Source organism: Mesocricetus auratus, unplaced genomic scaffold (assembly GCF_017639785.1).
Source record: "Mesocricetus auratus isolate SY011 unplaced genomic scaffold, BCM_Maur_2.0 Super-Scaffold_6723, whole genome shotgun sequence".
In the NCBI taxonomy this organism is placed as follows: domain Eukaryota; kingdom Metazoa; phylum Chordata; class Mammalia; order Rodentia; family Cricetidae; genus Mesocricetus; species Mesocricetus auratus.
Window position 1 is genome coordinate 3235233 of NW_024429183.1, and position 24526 is coordinate 3259758.

General features: G+C 50.6%; 1 protein-coding gene and 2 long non-coding RNA genes across 4 annotated transcripts in view; 1 reads left to right on the forward strand and 2 right to left on the reverse strand.

Moving 5' to 3' along the window:
• Window positions 1-2078: 2078 nt before the first annotated feature.
• LOC121136138 lies at window positions 2079-10266 on the reverse strand. The gene is made up of 4 exons (XR_005873266.1): window positions 10166-10266; window positions 7774-7902; window positions 6794-6908; window positions 2079-2368 (listed from the first exon to the last, which is right to left on the reverse strand). It is a non-coding gene; the product is annotated as an uncharacterized LOC121136138 (long non-coding RNA).
• Window positions 10267-15555: 5289 nt separating this feature from the next.
• The window catches only part of CUNH16orf74 (chromosome unknown C16orf74 homolog), a 28325-nt gene continuing 19354 nt past the window's right edge, over window positions 15556-24526 (forward strand). Inside the window, exons 1-2 of one of the 2 annotated variants that reach the window (XM_040735826.1) lie at window positions 15556-15705; window positions 19009-19054. In XM_040735826.1, the coding sequence (XP_040591760.1) occupies window positions 15619-15705; window positions 19009-19054 (133 nt within the window). In that variant the 5' untranslated portion in view covers window positions 15556-15618. The remainder of the gene's footprint in view (window positions 15706-19008; window positions 19055-24526) is intronic. The other variant, XM_005073101.4, reaches the window with a different exon arrangement.
• Window positions 17507-18836, reverse strand: LOC121136137. Its single transcript, XR_005873265.1, has 3 exons — window positions 18698-18836; window positions 18185-18306; window positions 17507-17722 (listed from the first exon to the last, which is right to left on the reverse strand). It is a non-coding gene; the product is annotated as an uncharacterized LOC121136137 (long non-coding RNA).

A 24526-nucleotide genomic window follows, 5' to 3' on the forward strand; every position in this document is an offset into this window, starting at 1 on the left:
CTGCTGCCCAGGGGTCTGCAGCTAGGGAAAGACTTTCATTCCCAGATAGTTCAGCTAAGTTTGTTGCTGCCTCACGAAGGCTGAGGACTGAGCAGACCATTTGGCTACCATCAGCCAGTCTGTCTCATAGGATTCTTGGTCCCTCACCCTCTCCCATGCATCGAGAACCACACTGATGGTGGCACACTGAACTCACCAGCCAGAGACTCTCCATTTCCACAAACTAAAGCAGGTACCCTCCCAGAGGACTGAGAGGAACCAACGTCTTCTCCACACACTGCCCAGAGAGGACACGATGCAGGAAGTTGGACAGTCCTCAAAGGCCTAACCTGTACCTAAGGACAGCCACCTGCACATGTCCCAGTGAGGAGAGGTAGTGGAGCTAGGCACTCCCCTGATGTGTGACCCCAGAATTCTAAACACCAAGGTATGTCTCAGGAGAGAAGTACCTGCTGTTTCTGCAGCCCGTCTCTCCCAGGGTCCCCTAGCTGACATAAGTGTTGTTAGCTCACTTCTTGCTCTTTTTACTTTTGACAGCTCTATGGTTTGCTTGCCTTTTTTGTTTGTTTGCCTTTTTGTTGGTTTGTTGCTGGTTTTGTTTGGGGGGGGAGGGTTTGTTTGTTTTGGTTTTTCGAGACAGGGTTTCTCTGTATTGTTTTGGAGACTGTCCTGGAACTCGCTTTGTAGACCAGGCTGGCCTCGAACTCAGAGATCCGCCTACCTCAGCCTCCCGAGTGCTGGGATTAAAGGTGTGAGCCACCAATGCCCGACTTGTTTGTTGCTGTTTTGTTTGTTTTTCCAAGTCAGAGTTTCTCTGTGTAATCCTGGCTGTCCTGGAACTCTCTTTGTAGACTAGGCTGACTTTGAACTCAGAGATCCACCTACCTCTGCCTCCCAAGTGCTAGGATTAAAGATTTGTGCCACCACCACCTAGCCAGCTTAAAATTTTTTTAAAAAGCTCTATGGCAGCTGGGCGTTGGTGGCACACTCCTTTAATCCCAGCACTTGGGAGGCAGAGGCAAGTGAATCTCTGTGAGTTCGAGGTCAGCCTGGTCTACCGAACAAGTTCCAGGACAGGCTCCAAAACAATACAGAGAAACCTTGCCTCGAAAAACCAAAAAAAAAAAGAAAAAGTTCTATGGCTCACCCCAGTGGAGTCCCGGCACTCACCAGGCCTCTAGTCAGCCAAGTTGATGAAGCATCACAGGCCTTGGGGAGGGCATTCCTGGAAGGGCTACACCCTGTGGAGCCAGGATCCATGCCTAATGCCAGCTCAGAAATATTCTGAAGGTAAGCAGCAGGCACTAGCCAGCAGGACTGGATGTGGCTCAGGGCAGGTACATGCTTAGCAAGGAGCTCACTCTGTCACCACCCCTGAGCAATTCAGAGCGGTGACCCAGAGGTTCAACTCTCTGAATTCAGGGGACCCACTGGGCCTGAGGCAGTCCCTCTCCACTGCTGGCTTGAATCCTCGGACTATGTATAAACTTAAAACAGCCACTGTCTAGTATCCTTCTAGGACCATTCAAGATGCTCACACCTGCCCTTCCTGGGTCAGACACCCACAAATGGCTTCCTTCTCATTCCTCTTCCTCCCCACTGGCCCACCCCTCTAGCCCCAGGGCCAGACATAGGGATCCAAAGCCAGGGGATTAAAGCTTCAAACGCCACAGGGCACACACAAGGCCAGGGCTTAGGGATAATTTCCCTTCTCTGCAAAGGCCAGGCATTTAGTCCACATGAGCCAGGAGGGACAGGGAGCTGCCCAAGCCCAGATGGCCACCACAGAAGAGCAAGCAACTGTCCCCAGCCTAAACGGGTTCTCTGAGACTAAAGACGGCCACTGAGCTCCTGTGACAACAGGTAGGAGGGGCAGAAAGGGGTGGTCCTAGAAGGCATGTGGAGGACCTGTATTCAGCCTCCAGGGCTCGTAACTCCCCCTGTGCCCAGCCATGTGCCATGAGCTTACAAACCTCTCACCAGGGAAGGCTAAGAAGTGTCACCTTTGTTTTTTTAAAGGGACCACTACACATGTTGTTGTGGGGTTATTTTATTTTAAACAAAAATGTTTACGTTTATCAATTGATTGGTTGTGGGGGAGGTGCCATGGTGCACATTTGGAGAGGTCAGAGAGCAACTTGTAGGACTTCCATCTCCTGCCATCATGCAGTCCTGGGGATCAGGCTTGATGGCGAGCACTTTTGTCGGCTTGGCCATTTCTACCATCCCTTGTTGGGTCATTTTACGAGACGACTACAGACATCCATCCACTCTGCCCTGCTGTAGTCCCCACTTGCCTGCTGTGATCTCTGCCTGCTTCCCTCCCGGCATAAGTTAGGAGGGGAAAAACTCATTTCCTTTCAGTGCCCTGTGCAGAAAAGAATGGCCATTTGTTACACAGTCCGTTTGCTCCTGGAGATGAGCGGCTGCTTCAGAGATTTTCTGAGTTCCTCTCCAGCAGAGGCAGCCAGCAGCCTCCATGCATGCTCTCTCCCAGGACAGCCTGTGCAGATGGCCTCACTGAAATGCCTTTCTAGTTGGAAGACAGGAAGAAGGACTACCAGCTGAGCAATGTCAGCATCCTTCCATGAGCCAGCAGTCTTCAGATCCGGGGCCTCCAAGAGTCAGAAGTGGCCTTCTGGGCTTCCGTATAGGCTTGGCAGCCACCTCTGACTCCCAAGGGTCCCTGGTGCCAGGGGCAGAGGAGTGATTTAGCACCTGAAGACTAAAATAATTCTCGAGCTGGGCATGGTGGCTTACACTTGTTGTCTCAGCATTCAGATTCAGAAGGTTGAAGCAGGAGTGTTTCACCAGCCTGGGGTATATGGTGAGTTCCTGCCAGCCTGGTCTACAAAGAGTGAGACTCTTTTTCAAAAACAAAACAAAAACAGGGCTAGGGGTATATCTCACTTGGTAGAGTGTTCTCGAACGTTCATAAAGCCCTGGGTTTAATCTCCAGCACCTCATAAACCAGGTATGGTGGACACAACTCCAGTCCTAGAACTTGGAAGGTTGAAGCAGGAGGATTGCCTCAAATACAAGGCCAGCCAAGGCTACACAGGACCAGGCCTTTGTTATGTCTCAAAAAAGCAAACAAAAAATATCTTCCAAGCATAGGAAATCACAGAAGACCTGAACATCAACCTTAGTACTCCCCAGTTTGGTCTTCTGATATGATTGATTGATTGATTGATTGATTGTGTTTATATGTACATGAGTACACAAAGCCACTGCTTCCCCAGGGAAGAGTTTCCCAGATGCTGGAAATAACAGAAAACTGCCCTATCCATGGCTCCAGCTGTGAGACCTCTGCCCATTGCCCAGGCCAACCTCTGTCTGGAGTTGCTGGGTAGAGCCTGGAAATTCATCAGGATTAGCCCACCAAAGCACTGCGTGGCTAAGAAGTGTGCCTCGTCACCCGGTGATACACAGCCAGCTGCAAGCAGTAATGTCACTGCAAATACCAGCCTTGGGATGGAGGAAAGACCAATTTTGGAATAATGTTTACAGTAATGATGTACTCCATAAGGATTTGTTGATAGACCCTGCTAAAAAAGATGAGAGTCCAGTGAATGTCACAGGCTTCTTAGTTTTGTTTTGTTTTTAATTTTGGGGTTTGTGGGGAAGAATTTTTGTTTTGTTTTGAGTCAGGGTCTCATATGACCCAGGCTGGCCTTGAGCTCCTGATCCTCCTGCCTCTACTTCTTGGATACTAAAATTACAGGCATGTGCCACAATACCATTTCTTTTTACTTTTTTTTTTTTTTTTTTTTTTTGTGAGGCAGGATCTCTCTGTGTAGCTCTGGCTGTCCTGGAACTCACTCTCTAGACCAGACTGGTCTTGAACTCAGATCCACCTGCCTCTGCCTCCCAAGGTATCAGGATTAAAGGTGTGTACCTTGATCTTTACTTTTTTACCGTGGCTTCTAGTACATCTTAAATGGTGCCTGGGATCTGTTACTCCTTTGCCCAGCCAGTCTGATGTGTCACAGTCACAGCAGGGACTCAAGGAAGGTATGACAGACAATGGATGGTGGACAGATGGGTGAGCAAGAGCTCATCTGAACTGATGTGAGGAATGGACAAGGCCCAGCAACTTCATCTTTGCTCTCTGACTTCCAGGCTAGTGTTATAATAAGGGTTGGGAGCCTCCCTTCTCTCCTGCTCCTCATACCCCATGAAGCCTCAAGCACAATAGACCCTGTAGGGTTGAGGTGGTGGGAGGTTGAGCCTCTGCCCTGCAGTCCTGGGAATAGCTCCCTACCCCCACCCCACCCCCAACACTTCCTGGCACCATTCCCAGAGCACTGACCCAGAGCCTGCAGGGTGCAGACATCAGCCTGAGTTCTCAGGGAGGGAAACTCCAGCATGTGGCTGTCCCTGGCCACAGTTCCCAGGCCAGCACCTGCAGTGTCAGTACACCAAGGCATCTGCTTTGAAGCTGCTGGGCCTGCACTTCACAAGGGCCTGGGCCGGCACCCAGTTAGCCTGGGAATGGTTGCCCTCCACACACACACACACTGAGTTGGGAACACATGAAGTTGCTCCTGACCAGAATCTGGAACAATGTACTTTGTGCAGCTCATGTCTGGGAGCACCAAAAACTCCCCACCCCCATCCCTGGACACACACACACACACACACACACACACACACACACACACACACACACACACACACACACACACCATGCCTGGCTTAAGGTGGGAAAGATTTCACAGAGGAATCTGTGCTGTTCTGTTTGTGTTTTGCAGAACGGAGGGCCTCAGGCAAGTGCTCTCTACCACTGAGCTGTATCCCTGGTCCTCTCTCCACTTTCTATTTTGGGACAGAATCTGATTAAACTGAACTCACTCTGGCCTTGAACGCACAATTTAGCCTAGGTCTCGAACTTGCCTTCCTCCTGCCTCAAACTCCTGGGTAGCTGGGAAGACAGACCTGGCCACAGGCTGGCAGCGTTTGTAGCTTTGCACCCTAAGCTTACTGGTCCACAGCCCACCCATCCCATGGCCCACTCTGACATCTCCCTAGATGTGTGGGGCTGGACATGAGCTCTGACCTGGGCTTGGAACCTTCAAGGCTTTCTGTCACCTGATTCTCTGTGGAGGTGTGGACACCTTGGCATATGAGCAGAAAGACAATTCTGCAAAAGTCACTTTCTCTCAGGAGGCAGAGCTCTGATCTGTGTCACAATAGCTGACTTGGGCAACGTGTGTGCACTAACTCACAACGGGCTCTGTGTGCTGCAGGAGACACAGGGACAAAGGAGCTAGCCAATGCCACCACACCCGGCTGAGAGATCCCATCACCACTCATACCCACACATGAGCTTCGCAGAGAGTCCCTTCCCTCTGCAGTCCTCACCCTAGCCTTACCCGCCAGTCTGGAACCCCTACATTCCTTACTTTGGGAAATCCCTCCACAGAGCCTACCCACAATCCATAATCAATACCATTTGTTATAGAACTTCCTTTAACATTGACTTGAAATCACAGTGAATTTCACTTCAATACAAAGAAATAAATTACAAAGAAAAAAACTAAGAAAAAGACACTTGTGCTCAAAACAGGCCAAGAGCAAAATGAAGAGATGGCCACGTATTAGAGTGCAGTCTTTGCCTGGCATGTGCAAGAGTCAGGACTCTGCCCTGAGAACTTTTCTCTAGGCAGGATCTCATGTAGCCCAGGCTGACCTCAGATTCACTATGTAGCTGAGGATGACCTTGAATTCCTGGTCCTCCTGCACTTCCTGCCCCCGCCACCACTGGCCCACTGACTAACCTTGACATTGTCGTCTTTGCACACTTGCTTGCCTCAGCTCTAAACCCTGCCGTCTGCCCCTGCCACCCTTCAGCTTCATGTCCACACTGCACCTTGCTTGACTTACCCATGTTAGGGTTCTGTCCTGCTGGCCTAGTGGCCCCCAGAGCTAGGAGGCTTGCCTGACTGTTCTTCATGCTGCCAGCACCCTGCAAAGAGCTGGCACCTTCAGAGGTGTGGGAAGCCATGTCTGTAGAGAAGGAGTGAGCCAAGAATGAATGAATGAGTGAAAGAGACAGAGAGAGAGGGGGGGGGGAGGGAGGGAGGCAGGGAGGAAAAAAGGAAGGAAGAAACAATGAAAGGAAGGAAGGGACAGACAGACAGACAGACAGACAGACAGACTTTAGCTCTTGGGTACTAATTGGTGACCTGACTCGTGATCAACATGGGTACTGAGTCACAGTGACCCTGAGGTGAGCTGGGTGTCTGTGTATCCCTGCCTTTATCTGTCCCCTCCTGCCAACTCTGCACCCTCCTCCTGGGCAGCTTCTGTCTCTTGGCCACTTCCTCTCTAGCACCTTCTGCCCAGCACCCACAGTCCCCTCTTCCTCCTCCTTGCCAATGGGCCAGCCTTACTGGAGGCTCTGGTGATCCTTGTTGGTATGGTCGTTGTTTTATGCAAGAGTAATGTTTACGCCTTAAAGCCACCCATTATCAGTGCACAATTCAATAATGTCAGTAAACTGACAGTTCTTCCAACCCTCTTGCAGCCCTCCCTGGGCTCACCTGCAACCCTGGCAACCACTAATCCGATTTCTGTCTCCGGATTTGCCTGTTCTGGGTGCTTCCTGTCAGTGAGATCACACACTATGTGACTTGTTGTGTCTTTCTCTGAGCACTGTGGGTTTGGGGGTGCAGGGAGGGTTGTTCTGCTTTGGTTTTGGAGACAAAGTCTTGTTACGTAGCCCAGGCTGTCTTTGGACTTGAGATCTTGTCTCTGCACCCAGAGTGGAAATCACTGGCATGCTCCATACCTCCTGGGCAGTATGTTTTGAGGTCGTTGTGCAGGGCAGGGTCAATAACCCAGTCCTCCCTCTGGCTTCCTGAAGACACCTGTGACGGCTCATCTTGGATAGCAACTTGACACACCTGGGAAGAGGAAACCCCAAGGGAGGAATTGCCGCCATCAGATTGGACTGTGGGCTCATCTGTAGGACATTTTCTTGATGATATGGGAGGGCTCAACCTGCTATGGGTGGTACCATCCCTAGGCTGATGGTCCTGGGTGGTATAAAATGCAGGCTGAGCAAGCCATGGAGAACAAGCCAGTAAGCAGCACTGGCATCAGTTTCTGCCTCGCGTTCCTACCCTGGCTTCCCTCAGTGATGGGCTGTAGACGGAAAATGGTGTTTTACAGTCCAAGTTGCTCTGGTCTATGTTTTCTCACAGCAATAGGAGCAAACTGGGACAGCACTCCAGAGTTTGGATGGACCATGGCTCCTGTTTCCATTCCAAACTATTGTAAACATATTACCTACCGGAGCACACCTGTGAGAGTCTGAGTGGGCGTTCTCTTTAGTAGATGTGTAGGACTCCCTGATAAGCAAATGTTTGACTCTTGAAGAATCTGCCAAACTGTTTCCCAAGAGAGTGCACCACACACGTAGCAAAGACTTCTACATCCTTACCGTTGTTGTTTTTGTTTTTTTCCTTTTCTGGCCATGTATTTACTGTGGTGTGTGAGCACATGCATGCTGTAACATGAACGTGAAGGTCACAGGACAACTTTGTGGAGTCAGTTTTCTCCTTCCAGCATGTATGTCCTGGGGATTGAACTCAGGTTGTCAGACTTGGAGATAAGTGCCTCTAACCACTGAGCCATCTTTCTAGCCTTTTTGTTTGTTTGTTTGTTTTTAAGATGGAGTTTCTTACATAGCTCAGGCTGGTCTTAAACTACTCTGCTTTGTGTTCCCCCAGCTCCTGAGTTCTGGGGTGACAGGTGGGCCCATCATACCTGTTCTGCTGTTGACTGATGTTAGTACAGTGCCCCACAGGGTGGCTCTGACCCCAGGCATCCTCACTGAGTGTGTGGAAGTCTCCTCTACCTGCTGCCATCTGAATCTATTCCTTGGAGTCCAGTCTCCTAAATCATATATATATATATATTTAATTTCAATTAGAAACAATCATATTTTACATATCAATCCCAGTTCCCTCTCCCTCCCACCCTCCTATACCCACCACCAAACCCCATCCCATCCCCATCCCCATCCCCTCCAGTCTCCTAAATCTGTCGTTGGTTGTTGCTGTTGTTTGGGTTGGGTTTGGGTGCAGGGGATGGAACCCAAGGTCTCCCGTGTGCTGAAGGCACTCTGCCGTCTGATGCTTGTGCTGACTTATGAGGTGCACTCCCCACTGAGTCACCCCCAGTCCCGCTGCCCGTGGGTGTTTGCCTTTTAAAAAGAATCCTGCATATGAGTGTGTCTGTGTATAAATATGCCATATGAACGTGAGTGTAAACAGAGGCCAGAGGTGTCAGATCCCCTGGAAAGAGAGTTACAGTGACCTGATATGGGTGAGAGTAATACTTCCTCCTACTCTTAACCCTTGAGCCATCTCTCCAGGCCCTCTTTGTTATAGAATGGGTGTGTTGAATTCTCTGGGTCCATGGAAGAAGACTCAGGGCACTTAAAGGATGACTTTAGCCTTTCCAGCTGGAGGGAAGGGGGCGGGACATGGGACACTCAACCACGTGAGGACTGAGATGCTTTTTTATTTTCTACAATGTACACCTTTAGCAAGTTGATTTCCATATCCCCCAAACATCCTAAGTTTCCAAAGGGCCAATGCCAAATGCAAATTCTCTATTAAGGAATGTCACAGCATGCTGATTTTTCCCATCCAAGTTTTGCATATGCTTTATACCCTTAAATTCACATATGTTAAACAGAAGGCAATGAAGACATTCCGGAGCCAGCCAGCTGCAGCTGTGTAGGAGTTTTTCCTATACCTCTTTCTTTTTTGTGGGGGTGGGTGGGGTGGGATGGGGCCTGGGAGGGTGATGGTGGTGTGGTTTGGGTTTTTGTTTTGTCTTTTTTCGTTGTTTTTTTCAAGGCAGGGTTAGTCTGTGTAGCCCTGACTCTCCTGGAACTCACTCTGTAGACCGGGTTGGCCTTGAACTCAGAGATCCACCTGCCTCTGCCTCCCAAGTGCTGGGATTAGGTGTGATCCACCATTAACTTGTTTTACAATTCTGAGAATTCTTTATATATTCTGGCACCTTCCCTTTATCAGATAGATGATCTGCAAATACTGAATCCCCAGCCTGTGGCTTTTCTTCTTTTTCTTTATTGAAAAAACATTTTCCCCAGCCAGGTTTAGTGGTGTACGCCTTTAATTCCAGCAGTCAGAAGGCAGAGGTAGGTGGTCTACATAGTGAGTTCCAGGACAGCAAGAGTTGTTACATAGAGAAACCCTGTATCTACAAACAAGACAATAATGACAAACTGTTTAAAACAACAACCCCAAAAAAACAACAAAAAGTTTTTTTTTCCTCATAGCATATATTCTGACCACGATTTTCCCTCCCCCAACTCCCTCCAGGTTCTCCCCACCTCCCCTGAATGCTTTTTTCATTTTTATTATTTTACATTCTGCGTGGGTGCACATACTTGCATGTGGGAATATGCATGTGAATGCAAGTATCTGGGGAGGCTAGGAGACATCTGCTCCCTTGGAGCTGGAGTCACTGACAGTTGTGAGCTGCCTGATCTGGGTATTGGGAACTGAACTCATGTTTTCTGGAAGAGTAGCAGGTACTCATAACTGCTGACCCATCTCTCTAGCCGTGTGTGTGTGTGTGTGTGTGTGTGTGTGTGTGTGTGTACAAGCATGTGCATACAGGCAAGTTAAGGTCAGAGGTTAACTTTGAGTGTCTTCCACTATTACTCTCCATATTATTTTTTGAGACAGGGTCTCTCACTGAACTTAGAGTTCATCAATTGGCTAGACTGGCTGGCCAGGAAGCCCCAGGGGTCCTCTTGTCTCTATTTCACCCTGGGCAGGCACGTGACCCACTGAGCCATCCCCTGACCTTTATGGCATCTTCTAAAGGTTTCATTTTGAGGACCTGGCCATCAATTCTGTGGCTTTCTATCTGTTGAGATCCCGTTTATTTTCTGAGACAAGGTCTCATGTAGCCCAGGCTAGCCTTGAACTCACTGAAGATTGAAGTCTTTTTTCTCCTGCCCCCACCTTCTGAGTGCTAGGATGCGTGCCACCATGCCCTGCTTGACTGTCTCCTTCTGTTCTACATCCAAGGGGCCTGTCTCAGTCAGGGTTACTATTGCTGGGATGAAACTCCATGACCAAAGCAGTTTCGGGAGGAAAGGACTTCTTTGTCTTACACTTCAGTATTGTTGTTCATTATTGAATGAAGTCAGGACAGGAACTCAAACAGGTCAGGATCCTGGAGGCAGGAGCTGATGTTCACCATGGCTTGCTCAAGTTGCATGTATGCCTGTACACCAGAAGAGGGCACCAGATCTCCTTATAGATGGTTGTGAGCCACCGGGTGGTTGCTGAGAATTGAACTCAGGTCTTCTGGAAGAACAGCCAGTGCTCTCAACCTCGGAGCCATCTCTCCAGTCACTTAGCCTGCTTTCTTATAGAACCCATGACTACCAACCCAGGGATAGCACCACCCACCATGGGCTGGGGCCTCCCCCATTGATCACTAATTAAGAAAATGCCCTACAGGCTTGCCAGTATCCAGATCTTTCTTAATTGAGATTCCCTCCTCTCAGATGACTTTAGCTTCTATCAAAGTGACATAAAACTAGCCAGCACAGTGTTCATGGTGTGTGGTACACATCAATACTGTCCATGGGGTGCAGCGAGGGCTCCTGACTCCAGCCATCTCCAGAATGCTCTGACTCTCACTTCTCACTCTCCCTGTGGTCCCTAGCCTGGTGCTTCTCACCACATTGAGACAGAGAGGCTGAGCAACTGGGCATGGTGGATCATGCCTACAATCCCAGCTAAAGCAGACTTTCTCAATTCAGTCTCTGCCTGGCCTACAGAGGGAGACCTTGTGTCAGAGCATGGGGAGGAAGCTGGCAAGATGAGCCAACCATTAAGAGCCCTGGCTGCTTTTCCAGAGAACAGGGATTTGAGTCCCATATCCACATTACAGATCACAGCTGTATCCAACTTCAGTTCTGGAGGGACTAATGCCCTGGCCTTTGTGGGTACCAGGCACACAGTGGTACACAGATATACATGAAGGTAAAACATCTGTATACATAAAATAATTTTTAAAATATATTTAAAGCTGGGCAGTAGTTCTACATGCCCTTAACCCCAGCACTAGGGAGGTAGAAGGAGGCAGATCTCTGAGTTCAAGGCCAGCCTGGTCTACAGAGAGTTCCAGAACAGTCAGAGCTACACAGATTAACCCTATTTCCAAAAAAAAAGAGTCAAATTAATTAATTATATTTAAAAGGGAGGGAGCAAGAAAGTTCATCCTCTAGAGTCACTTGCTGCTGCCAAGCTGATGACCTGAGTTCAATCCCTGGGACCCACATAGAAGAGGAAAGAGGGCTGGGGAGATGGCTCAGTGGTTAAGAGCACTAACTTCTCTTTCAGAGGACCTGGGTTCAATTCCCAGCACCCACATGACAGTTCACAACTGTCTGTAATTCCAGTTCCAGAGAACCTGACACCCATGGCAAAGCATCAATGCATATAAAATTTTTAAAAATTAAAAAAAAACACAAAACAAAAAAGAAGAGGAGAGAACTGACTCCAAGGCAAGGCATGGTGAAACAAACCTTTAATCTTAGCAGAGGCAAAGGCAGGTGGATCTCTATGTGTTTGAGATTGGTCTACATAGTAAATTCCAGGTCATCCAGGGCTAGCTACATAGTGAGACCCTGTCTCAAAAGGGGAAAAAAGTGGACCACAGTGAGTGTTTCCCCAGCAATAATGATGATGATGATGATACATTTATTTTTTAAAAAGGAAAAGCAATTAGCAAATACCTGTAATCGTACCACTTGGATGGCAGAGGCAGGAGGGTCAGGAGTTGAAGGTCAGCCTTAACTATATAGGGAATTTGGAGCCAGCCTGGGATATGTAGGTCACTACTCAGAATAAAAAATTAGGCCTGATCCTTGGGTCTGAGAAAGCCTGAGCAGCCTCCTTCGGTTACATCCAGCTGTGGGACTCAGGGGCTTTAGCCCAGGTCAGTAGGGACCTGGGCTCCTCCACCACTCTCCCCACGGCTGCCCCTGTGGTCCCAGATAGCTATTTCCCTGTGGAGTCACCACTGTCCTCTCTCAGGACCATGCTGCCACTTATGCTCTGGGGTGGAGGTGGTGGGCACACTCCAAGAGTTTCCAGCCCCACTTCCTGCACAGCCCGCTGTGACTTCTCAGGCAGCCCTGCTGGCTTGGCAGCTGACAGGTGGCTTCCTCTGAGGATGAATACCGACACCCCATCCTAGGCCTGGGGACTCTGGGTTTCCTTTGCCCTCCCACTTACGCTTGGCAGAGGGCTGCTGGTGTATGCCAGCCAGGCCCTGTTCTTCATGCTGAGTGTCCAATGGCAGCAGGGCAGCCAGCCCGCCCAGAGCAGGCAGAGTACTGGATGGGGCTCCATGGTGGCAGAGAGCTAAACAGAGAGGAGCAGAGGGATGGAGAGGAACAGCCAGAGGGATGGAGAGGAACAGCCAGAGGGATGGAGAGGAACAGCCAAGAGAGGCAGGAGTGCGCCCACTCCCACTCTTTACCCTTCCTGGGCTGATCACACCCAGAACCTTCTCCGTCTTTTGCTAGTCTGCCTCCTCCACCACGCCAGCTCCAACCCAGCCTGTAGGGCCTCCTGCTGCCTGCTTCTTGCTCTCTTTGGTCCTCGGAGTCTAATGCAAAGCAGGGCAGATAAACCTGACACAGTAAGTACTTGGCTGGTATAGAATGATGTATAGGAAATGGATCCTGAGGCTGATAATCCCTCAGGCAAGAAGGTGGTGGGAAAAGGCCAACTGTCCCTATGCCCACACAGATGGAAGAGGTCCTGGAGCTCCAAGGGGACCAGGCTTCCCAGCTACCCACCCAGGACAGCACCTAGATGCCCAGCCTGGCTACTGCCCTGCCCTAAACCTCCAGTCAATTTGAGATGGCTTCCCTGGCATGACCTGATTGTCAATGTCTCTGCAGTCATTCCCTACTGGAGGGTAAAGTGAACTTCCCTCCAGAGCTCAGGGTCTCTTCCAGACGCTTCTGATTTCCCTATCAGAAAATCAGCCATGCACCTCAGCACAAGGTCTAGCCTGGCTGCCAGATGGACTCTTGAAACTAGATTTCCAGGTCTCTATTGTGACCGACTATCACTGGGTAATGACTCCTTTGCAGCCTTGCTTGACCAAGATTCCAGGCTGGACAAAGTTGGGGACATTTACCACATCCATTTTTCCCTGCTTTTTGTTAAAAAATAAGACTTTTTCTTATAGCCTAGGCTGATCTTGAACTTGCTATGTAGCTGAGAAAGACCTTGATGACCCTCTTGCCTCCACCTCAGGAGTGCTGGAATCACAGTGTGCTGGGTTCTGCTGCTTGCCATGCTAGGCAAGCCCTGCCAGATGAACCACGCCCACGGCCACTCTAGTTCATTTTGAGCTCCCCAGGTGATTCCTGTCAGTTGCTGGCTCAGAAAGCAACTGAGAAATACTCAGTTCATCTAAGAGCTGTCATGCCCTAGAGACAGAGGGAGCTTTGGTGCTCCTAATACAGGGTACAATGCTACTAGCATCCAGTGGTGGAGGTTCTGGGAGCAGCTCAACCTCAGTTCGGGGAGCAGGTAGTGGAGAGAGAATCCATAGCCTAGAGGGCTCAGACCCAGGTTCTCAGAGGCCATGTGGAGGAGGCCCCATCTCAATATGAGCAGGTGACAGGAGCATCACCCTGTCTCCTCTCTGTCCAGTCCCCCAACACACACACACACACACACACACACACACACACACACACTCCCGAATGACTGGTGTTCCCTCCCTAAGGACAATGCAGATGTTCAGTCCAGAAGTGCTGTTTGCTGGGTGGCCTGTGCCTTTCCTAAGCCAAGGTTCCCACATTGAGGATAAGTGAGAATAACCATCTACCCTGGAGGGGTGCCACAGGCGCATGGTGATATCAAGGCCCCTTGCCTTACTGGCACTGGGTCAGTACTAATAGGAAAGAACAAACCCAAATTCTGGGGAAATCTGAAGCTGGGAGACAGGCTGATCTTCACCAGGACCAGCATTTGGTCAGCCCAGGTCCTTTACCATCCAGAACAGGAACTCAAGGACTCTTGCTGCTATCCCCAGGGGCTTCCATATGTCCTTTGTCACCATGAGAGGAGCTAGTTTGGAGTAACCCTTGCCCCATTGCTCTATGCCCAATTTGGACATAGAGCAGCTGGCAGCTCAGGAAGTAGCCTGTTGGGATTCATGGGAGGTGGTGTACAGTTAGGGGACATGACCTTGACTCTTGGGAGGTACCAGGGATCCCCTAAGAAAGTCAGGAATGAGGGAGGCCAGTGTTCATCATATATGTGCACACGTGTGAAAACGTCCCCTCCCTGCCCCAGGTGAAGGAACAGGGCTGGGGGAACTGATGTCAGACTCTGTGCTGTGAAACCGGGGACAAGAGCAGACGCCCTGCTGCAGCTGCTAAGAGCTTCCGCTCACCCTGGTTCATGCCTGCAGATAGGCATGGCAGGCAGCACAGTGCTTGCACAGGAATGCCCACGGCACACCAAGACCTCCCTGGGCATTCAACCTGGGGCAGCTCCCACCTTGTCTGAGGAAGGTGGGCGTGGCTGTCCTGCCCACCTGCCCACTTCTGTTGGAATGCTGACGACTACAGATCCATTTCGTATCACTTTGGCCTGTAACTTCACTACAGTTTTTAGTGACGGTTTAGAGAAGGAACATGAGTTTCTGTGTATGCCACTCTTTTGCCCTGGACCCCTTGTAATCACTTGGAAGATAGCACAGGGTGTGGAGAGCTGGAGCTTGAAGAGTGGGCATGTAACTACAAGCTTGTGACAAAGAACTGAGCTAGACAGGTGAGTGGGATTTCAAGGAGCCCCCCCACTCCTGGAGAAAGCTATTAAGACACAGGCCTGAAAGCCACACCTGGGCTTGAAGAGTGTGGGCGTGTGACTCGGTGGTGAATGTGTGCTGGGCTTGTGGAGGAGGAGGAGTGGGGAAGCCATGTCATATTTCTGGCACTGAAAACATAAACACAAAGAAGGCTGGGCACTGGCCCATGTTCCAGCACTTGGAAGATACAGGCCAGAGGATCAGGGGTTCAAGGGCACCTTGGGTGGGCTACAAGAGAACCTATCTCAAACAATACAAAAGAAACCATGATGCTAGGGGTAGGGAGTGGAAAGGCAGCAGCCCAAGTCCTTAGTCTGCACCCTCAGGTCCTCTGGCAGCTGTGGCAGAAGGAGGCACGTGGCCAGTCAAAATGCCAGAACCCAGCAGCAGGGAAGCCCGCGGGTCACAATGTCACCTGAACCTCCCAACCGCAGCGACGAACCGGGGGCGTAACTTCTACGTCTCTGCAGGATAGGCGGAGCCGGGCGCCCCTTTCTCTCCACAGCATCACGGACGTCCGCCGGTGCTCAAACTTTCCCGGGTGCAGGGAGCGCGGCTGGGGTGGGGGAGGCAGGCCGGGAGGCTCAGCGGCCGGGCCGGGGTTGTGACTGCGCCCAGGGCAGGCTGCTGGGCGGAGCGGCCAGGGCGGCACCGCCCTCCAGGTGCCGGGCGGGGGCCGAGGCAAGCGCCGCCGCGGGGAGAGCAGGCCGGGCCATGACCCCCGCGGCCCGCGACTGCAGGCGCGTCGCCTGGTGTCCCGCACGGCCACCAGCGTCCGCGCCCAGCGTGCCCCAGAAAGCGGTGAGTGCGCGCGCGCTATGCGCGCCACGGCGGACGCATCCGGACCTGGGAGGGACGTGGAGGGACCCAAGACAGGAGACCCCAGAGCCATGGAGACCAGGGACTGTGGGGATTCGGGGTGGGTGGGAATCCGGAATGGTGGAGACCGGGGTTGGAGCACCCCGGAGGATAGGTACCCCAGGATGGGGTGGAGACGCCGGAGGGGCTGTGGAGACCCCAAGATGGTGGAGACTTCAGAGTGATGGGGGGTGGGGCCTTTTGGTCCCAAGGCGTCCCACAACTTCCTGCAGACTTCGCTGCCCAGCTCGGTTCCTTTTGGTCGCGTGCCTGGCATTGGGCGGGGGCGTGTCCCGCGCGTGGCAGCCTCAGGCCCCTCTATACCCGGCTTGGCTGTCAAATCGCCGAGCAGTCAGGCGGGGTGGGGGCAGGAGGCCTCGGGAGGAACCGCTTCCCTCCACCAAGTGTTTCGAATGTATTATTGATGAGCTGCCTCGCTTAGGGGCGCCCAGTACATCAAAGCAGCTTGGCGACCGCAAAGGGTGGCACGCGCAAAGCAGGCACTTCTCCTGGCAGGGCTGCCCGGGGCAGATCTGGGGAGGGCGCTTAAAAGAGAATCCGCAGCTCTCCTGGGGGACTGTGAGGGCAGGAGGGACTTCTGGCCTTTGCCAAGAGAACAGTGTAGCAGCAATGTATAGAAATGTTAGAATACACCCTGTTTTACAGATAGGGAAACTGAGTCCCAGGTGCCTTCTCCTGAGTGGCAGACTCTGCTGTCTCTCTCCACCCTGAGACACTTCCTGGCCCTGTCTTGGGTTGTGCCACCAGCTAAGAGCACCCCTTACCTGTCCAGACCCCTTTCCTACACAGTCCACAATGTAGACTGGTCCTGGGTAGACCATACCCACCTCCAGCCCTGCCCTGCTCCCCCTCCCCCGGGTCCAGGTCCTCTGCACAGGAGAGAGGCCGTGTATTTATGGAAAGTCTTAATCCCTCCACCAGCCCCAAGGCCGTGGAAATCTGTGTCTAATCTGTCCCTGGAAGGCCTCAGCTGGTGGGCACACATCAGGCAGGAGTGTGCTTCGCCTAGGGAGGTGTAGGTCACTCGGGAGACTTAAAAAGCAACTCGTCCTCAGGAGGACGCTGAGATGTTAGTGCTTAGCCAGCAGCTGGCCTGTGCCAGACCTGGGCCGGCTGTCTTCACACTCACCAACCCTCTAACCCAAACCTCCTCTCATCCCCATTTTAAAGGCAGGAAACTGAGGCAGAGAGGTAGATAAGGCCAAGTGTTAGCCCAGAGGCAGCAGAGAATGGCTCTCATCTTGGAGCGGGAAAGCTAAGCAAGGCCTGTAGAATCATGGGAAAGGACCCCACCATAGAGAATGATAGAGGATAGTGCACTCAAAAGAAACCCATCGTTCTCCCAGGCCCAACACAGCCTTGGTTTCCTGACAGTAGCCACCAAGGTCACAGGACCCATTTCTCCTGTGCCCCTGTGTTCAATCTTTCAGAAAAAAAAGATTTAAAACAATTTTTCTGTGTGTATGAATGTTTTGCTTGCATGTATGACTGCCCCAACATGCCTGGTGCCCTTGGAAGGCACTGGACCCTGTGGGGCTGGGAGTTAAAGATGGCTGTGAGCTACCATGGGATGCTGGGAACAGAATCCAAGTCCTCCACAAGAGCAATAAGTGCTCCTAACCACTGAGCCATCTTACCCTCGCCGCACCCCACCCTCCCTGTTCAGCCTTGACTGCTACAGAGAACACGAGGACATCCCCTTGCACTGTAAGCTTTGCTTAGCAGATGTTTTTAATGGTGAGAAGAGAATGGGGCATGAGTGCCACTAAGTGGCCCAGAGCAGGCAGCAGGCTGGGGGAAAGTCGGGGCTAGCCCTGGGTGGGGTTTTGGTGGCTGTTGGCCTCTTTAGATTCCCTGAGACTTTCAGGTTGGCAGTCTGGCCTGGGCCAGCATCTGTTCTCAGCATGGTGCCTGGGCTGGAATTGAAAGAATTCTAATCCTGTCACACAAATAAAGTGACTTTCCTAAGCAAGGAAGAAACCCAGATGTGGGTGTGCCCAGCATGCTTGAAGCAGGAAGCTGCTCTGTGTGGGAGCTTGGGAAACAGCTAAGGAACCAGTTTGCCCTGTGGAGTCTCTTCCAGCCTCTCAGATCCACGCACAAATAGTCGGACTGCTCCTGCCCAGCCTGGTCCTTAAAGGAGGACTTTGCTAAGGAGGTGGGGCACCGTGCCACTGTGACTCAGGCTCTCTTAGCATGCAGGAGGTGACTGGGCAGAGAGCATGCCCAGAGGGGCTCCCAGCCCAACAGCCTACTTAGTATTCATTCATACCCCCATGATGGCTGATGTTGGAATCAGCACTATGGCTAAAGTAGCCAGGGTTCCAAAGGAGAAAGTAAAGGGCCCAGCTCAGGCCAGTTGAAGGACCACACTGAATCAGACAGGACTCAGGCATCCTACCTTCAGCCTGGAGCCTGTCACTCCATCCCTCAGCAGCTCTAGGTTTGTGTGGCCCTAGACACAGGCCTGTCTTCTATGAGCAGACGCACACCACAGTGACTTCTTTTTTCTGTGTTGCAAACCTGTGAGAGCCAGATGGCGACGTCACTCCTGATGGACATTGGTCCACTGCAGACCTCATTCTCACTTTGTGTCTCTTCCCCCACCTCCTACTTGTATCTATCAACTGCTTGAGTCCTAAGGAAGGAGTTGCAGGAAGGTCAGGAGAACATGGGTGTGAACTGTCCTAATTCTCCTCTGACTGGGGACACTGCCTGTTATACTTCAATCCATTCCAAGAATCTATATTGAGAGGACAGGGGGCTGGGCTGTGGTTCAGTGGTACAGTAGGCATGCCTGCTATGCACAAGGTCCTGGGTTCGATCCCTAGCACCACAATGAGTGAAGTAGACAATGTGGTCACTAAGAAGCCTTGACAAGTCAACAGAGCACATGTTATAATAGAAGGCTTACCGCTGTGGTGGGGTTTCATCTGCTCCACCGCCTGTGGCTTCTCCATCCCTGAGGCCAACCACTGTCCTGTGGCCCCTGAAGGAGAGACCAGAGTGTTGCTTCCACACCCTCGATCCTGACCAACCTCACCTGAACTTTCCTGGACAGCAGCCCTCAGCCCAGATGTTGTCAGCAGGCACTGTGACCTCACAGCTGGCTTGGTCCACGACTGCTTCCTGTTGTGTGCCCAGCTGGCCAAGTACAGGCCTGGCCACATGTGCCAGGACAATGTCATCCCCCGCCCCTCTCTGAGTGCTCTCCTTTTTTCACAGGCCTGCAGAGGTGACGCCATGGGCCTGAAGCCCTCCTGTATGAAAGGTAAGGTAGAGTGTGGGGTGCTGGGGCCAAGGGGCCTGGGGGAGCAGAGAGGGGGAAGATGGGATGGAGATATGGGGGACCCGGAAGCCTGGGGTACTGGTCTAGACTGATAGGACCCCATCTGTAAAGGCAGTCAGTATACACAATAGGTAGTCTGTAAATGCTTGCTTTGCCTCTGCGACCTCCTCCAGGACTTCCTTCACCAGAGGCTGGTACCCTAAGGCTTCAACTTCCTTCTCAGAGGGGAAGTCCCAGAAAAAGAGAGTACCTGGGAAGGGGGAAGCCTGAGCAAGAAGCCAGGCATAAATTGCTTCCCAGGACACCCTGGATGCTTGCCATCAACCAAGCAAGAGGTCAGTGTGGCTAGTACCAGGAGAGAAAAAAAGGCCATCAGAAAGTTTTGAAGGATGCCAAATCAGCCAGGCGGTGGTGGCGCACGCCTTTAATCACAGCACTCAGGAGGCAGAGGCAGGCGGATCTCTGTGAATTTGAGGCCGGGCTGGTCCGACAGCCTCCAAAACAATACAGAGAAACCCTGTCTCGTAAAACCAAAAAAAAAAAAAAAAAAAAAAAGAAGGATGCTGAATCTGTGAGAGGTATTAGTGGAGGCAGCATAGACCTCTACTCTGATATCCAGAGGGAACCTGAGGTATTATGGCCCCATGGGAGACACCCGAAGCCTTCTGATGTTGTCCTGCCCTGGACAACCCTGCAAGGTACCATAGGCCCATCCCCAACTGCTTGTTGGCATCTAGTTTGCTATGATTCCATTCCATCTGTCCCCACAGTTCTCCCTGGCCATGTCCCGGTGTGCTCTCTCTCTCTCTCTCTCTCTCTCTCTCTCTCTCTCTCTCTCTCTCTCTCTCTCTCTCTCTCTCTCTCTCTCTCTCCTCTGTGTGTGTGTGTGTGTTGTTCTCTCTCTCCCCCTCCCTTTCTTTTTTCCTTCCTTCCTTCCTTCCTTTCTTTTCTGGGTTTTTTTTTTTTTTTGAGACAGGGTTTCTCTGTGTAACAGTCCTGGATGTTCTGGAACTCACTTTGTAGACCAGGCTGGCCTCAAACTCACAGAGATCTGCCTGCCTCTGTCTCCTGAGTGCTGGGATCAAAGGCATGTGCCACCACTGCCTGGCCCAGTATACTTTCTTTCTTTTTAATTTTTTTTTTATGTTTCAAGACAGGGTTTCTCTATGCATCTTTTAGAGGCTGTCCTAGCACTCGCTCTGCAGACCAGGCTGACCTGCAATTCACGTAGATCCATCTGCCTGCCTCTGCCTCCCAAGTACTGGAACTAAAGGTGTATACCACCACCACTGGAATGTTTTCTTCCTGTGTGTTTCCTTGATGGCCACTGCCAAACACATACTCACTACCCCACGTGCTGAGCCACTGGTTCTCCTCAATGCCTACCCCAGGGTCTCCTCCTCAGCCTGCTCAGAGGCCTGTGTTCCCCAACCTGCTCAAAGCTCTGGAGACCTGAACATTGGCCTTGGTTTCCTTGTTCATAAAGTGGGGTCACAACATGGCTGTGGGGTGTTCATGAGTGACAGGCTCCCGGCACTCAGGCTGCCACTGGGGTGCAGCTCTTGTAATTATTTCATCTAACCCCTCTGTTCCTCGGGCTTTCCAGCCCCTATTCTGAGGTCTTAGGAGACTTGAGGTCTCTGGGTATGAGCTAGGGCACTGATTGCAGTTAATATGAACAAGATGAACTTCTAGGAAGACAGAACCCTCCCCCAGGAGAAATGAAAAGGGTAGGAAAGAGTGGATGGATGTCTCCTGAGCTTCCTCTCACTTTGTGTGGGGGAAGGGGGGCAAATATAGAACAGCATCTGATTGGCCCAACTGAGGGCTTGTGCCTTGGGAGGATGGGGCATCTTGACTGACAGCTCCAGCAGGACTGCTAGCAAGGTGCTTTGCTGCTTGCAAGGTGGCCAGGATGTTAGAGGAGCAGAGTCAGCTTTCACTGCACTCTAGGGCTGGCTCTCTCTAAGACCCCAGGCTCACAGAATCTGGTGAATGAGTGCTCGCGTGGGGAAGTGGCTGAAGGTGGGGCAGCTAGTGGCAGGTGGTTAATGCCTGCGTGGGTCCTTCACTGTGGCCGTGGGGACTTAGCCTCACCGTGGCTATGTCTTCCTAGTGCCCCACACAAAGCATCTCTGTGATGTCACTTTTCTGTAACCATGTAGAATAGACATAAGGTTTAACTGATGACCAGTGAGTGTACAGTTTAGGGGTATGGAATGCCTTGACACTGTGTGACTGGTGCCCCTGACATCCTATAGTTACTTCTCTAGAGTGTCAACAACTCTAATGCCTTATGTATGTGAACCCCAAGGTTCTTAGAGACTCTAGTGCTCATATACATGGTGTGGTCAGACTTTTCTTAGGGCTACCAGCTCACAAATAACAATATGGAGACTTAATATTAATTATAAAAGTTTGGCCTTAGCTTAGGCTTGTTCCCAACAAGCTCTTTTTTTGTGCTTTGTTTTTTTTTTTTTTTGAGACAGGATTTTTCTGTAGGTTTGGCATCTGTCCTGGAACTTGCTCTGTAGACCAGGCTGGCCTTGAACTCAGAGAGATCTACCTGCCTCTGCCTCCCAAGTGCTGGGATTAAAGATGTGTACCACTACCTCCCAGCTCAAACTAGCTCTTATAACTTAACCTATTTTTATTAATCTTTGTTCTGCCACAAGGCTTGGTTATCTCTCTGTCTGACTTCTTCAATGTCTTTCTGGTATCTCTTGCATACCTAGATTCATCTCAAGTTCCTCTCCCTCCCCTGAAGTCGTGCCTATTCTCTCCTGCCTAGCTATTGGCCATTCAGCTCTTTATTAAACCAATCACAGTGACACATCTTCACACAGTGTAAACAAATATTCTGCAACAGCATGGACCAGTTTTTTTCCTGGTTTTGTTCACTGAGCATTGCATTTTCTAGACTCAGTGTGCTGTGGCATGGGTCTGTATGTAATGGGACTGGATGTTTCACTGTGTGGATTATCAGTCAGCTTTGCATTACTGCCACAAAATACCTGAGATAAACAATGTACAAAGACAAAAGATTTATTGTGATTCATGGGTTCAGAGTATTTTATGGTTACTTTGGGCTTATGGGTAGGGACTAGAAATGTTGAGAATGAGGTGCTGTGGCTGGAGAGATAGCTCTGTGGTTAAGAGCACTGGCTGTCTTTCCAGAGGTCTTGAGTTCAATTTCCAGCACCTACATGACAGCTCACAACTGTCTGTAATTCCAGTTCCAGGGTACCCAACACTCTCATACATACATGCAGGCAAAACACCAATGCACATAGGTTAAAAAAGAGAAGAAAGGGAAGGGACAAAGGAAGGAAGAGAATGTGATGACGATCTATGACAGCTGGGAAGTTGGGAAGGGTTGGGGCAAAGGCCACGGTCCTAGTATACATCTCCAGAGCTTGTCCTCAATGACCAAATTCCCACTGGACTTGCTTTTTCAACTATTCCCAAGCTTTGGGGACCAGGACTATGTAAGATCCAACTAGACAGTGTACCTGTAATCCCACCATTCATTGAGGCTTAGGCAGGAGGATTTCCGCAAGTTTGAAGCCAACCTAGGCAACATACTGAGTCTCAGGTCAGTCTGAGCTACACTGTCACCCTATGTCAATAAAAAAGCAGTAAACCCAGTATCCAGCATGTTTTCTTTTTCTCCCACCCTTCAGTGGGTCTTGTCTATATCAGGATGTCTGTGATGGTTCAGCCAAGCACCTAGACTAATTCCCTAACAGGACACACCTCTGTTCTGCCCCACCACAAGCCTAAAAGCCACACTGTGTGCCAAGGGCCTCACCTCATGCAGTTTTCCTTACATGCTTTGGCTGTGTTGGACTTTGGCCTGCCTCCAGCTACCCAGCCTTGGTCCCTACAGGTAATGAAGCTAAGACTGACCCACCAGCCCAGACCTTCCTCACAATAGAGCCTGGTTTCACACACACACACACACACACACACACACACACACACACACACGCTCAAAGAATGATGTTGTCCGTACAGGCCTGGTCATGGCTTAGTTTCCTATGTAGCCTGCTCCAGTGCATCCTCAGGTTTGGTTCTGTGTGGTGCTGTGTGATGTCTGATTTGTTTCCTTGAGACACTGTCACATATCCCAGGCTAGCCTCAAGCTCTATGTAGCCAAAGATGACTTTGAATTCTACACTGTTGCTTTTATATGTAAGCCATAATTTGGAATGATGGCGGTGATGATGATGATTTGTTTGGAATAAATCCCAGGAGTCAGAATGGTCTAAGGACAATAAATGGCTGTTTTAATTGGGGGCTTAGCTTGGGAAAAGCTCTTTATTGTGAATTCTATATGGACTAAGTCACTTGTCTCCAAGGAAAGGAGGCTGAAGACATAGCTTCGTCCCAGGCATTATTTGAATTCTTCCAGAAAATTTGCTCTAGCCACTCCATCACCTGCCTCCATTCCCACACAGTTTTCTATCAACCTTCTCCATCCCCACACAGTCTTCCTCTACCTTCTCCATCTCACACAGTCCTCTACCTTCTCCATCTCACAGTCTTCCTCTATCTTCTCCATCTCACACAGTCTTCTACCTTCTCCATCTCACACAGTCTTCTATCTTCTCCATCTCACACAGTCTTCTATCTTCTCCATCTCACACAGTCTTCTACCTTCTCCATCTCACAGTCTTCCTCTATCTTCTCCATCTCACACAGTCTTCCTCTATCTTCTCCATCTCACACAGTCTTCCTCTATCTTCTCCATCTCACACAGTCCTCTATCTTCTCCATCTCACACAGTCCTCTATCTTCTCCATCTCACACAGTCTCTCTATCTTCTCCATCTCACACAGTCTTCTATCTTCTCCATCTCACACAGTCTTCTATCTTCTCCATCTCACACAGTCTTCCTCTATCTTCTCCATCTCACACAGTCTTCTACCTTCTCCATCTCACACAGTCTTCTACCTTCTCCATCTCACAGTCTTCCTCTATCTTCTCCATCTCACACAGTCTTCCTCTACCTTCTCCATCTCACACAGTCTTCCTCTATCTTCTCCATCTCACACAGTCTTCCTCTACCTTCTCCATCTCACACAGTCTTCCTCTACCTTCTCCATCTCACACAGTCTTCTACCTTCTCCATCTCACACAGTCTTCTACCTTCTCCATCTCACACAGTCTTCTACCTTCTCCATCTCACACAGTCTTCTATCTTCTCCATCTCACACAGTCTTCCTCTATCTTCTCCATCTCACACAGTCTTCCTCTATCTTCTCCATCTCACACAGTCTTCTACCTTCTCCATCTCACAGTCTTCCTCTATCTTCTCCATCTCACACAGTCTTCTACCTTCTCCATCTCACAGTCTTCCTCTATCTTCTCCATCTCACACAGTCTTCTATCTTCTCCATCTCACACAGTCTTCCTCTATCTTCTCCATCTCACACAGTCTTCCTCTATCTT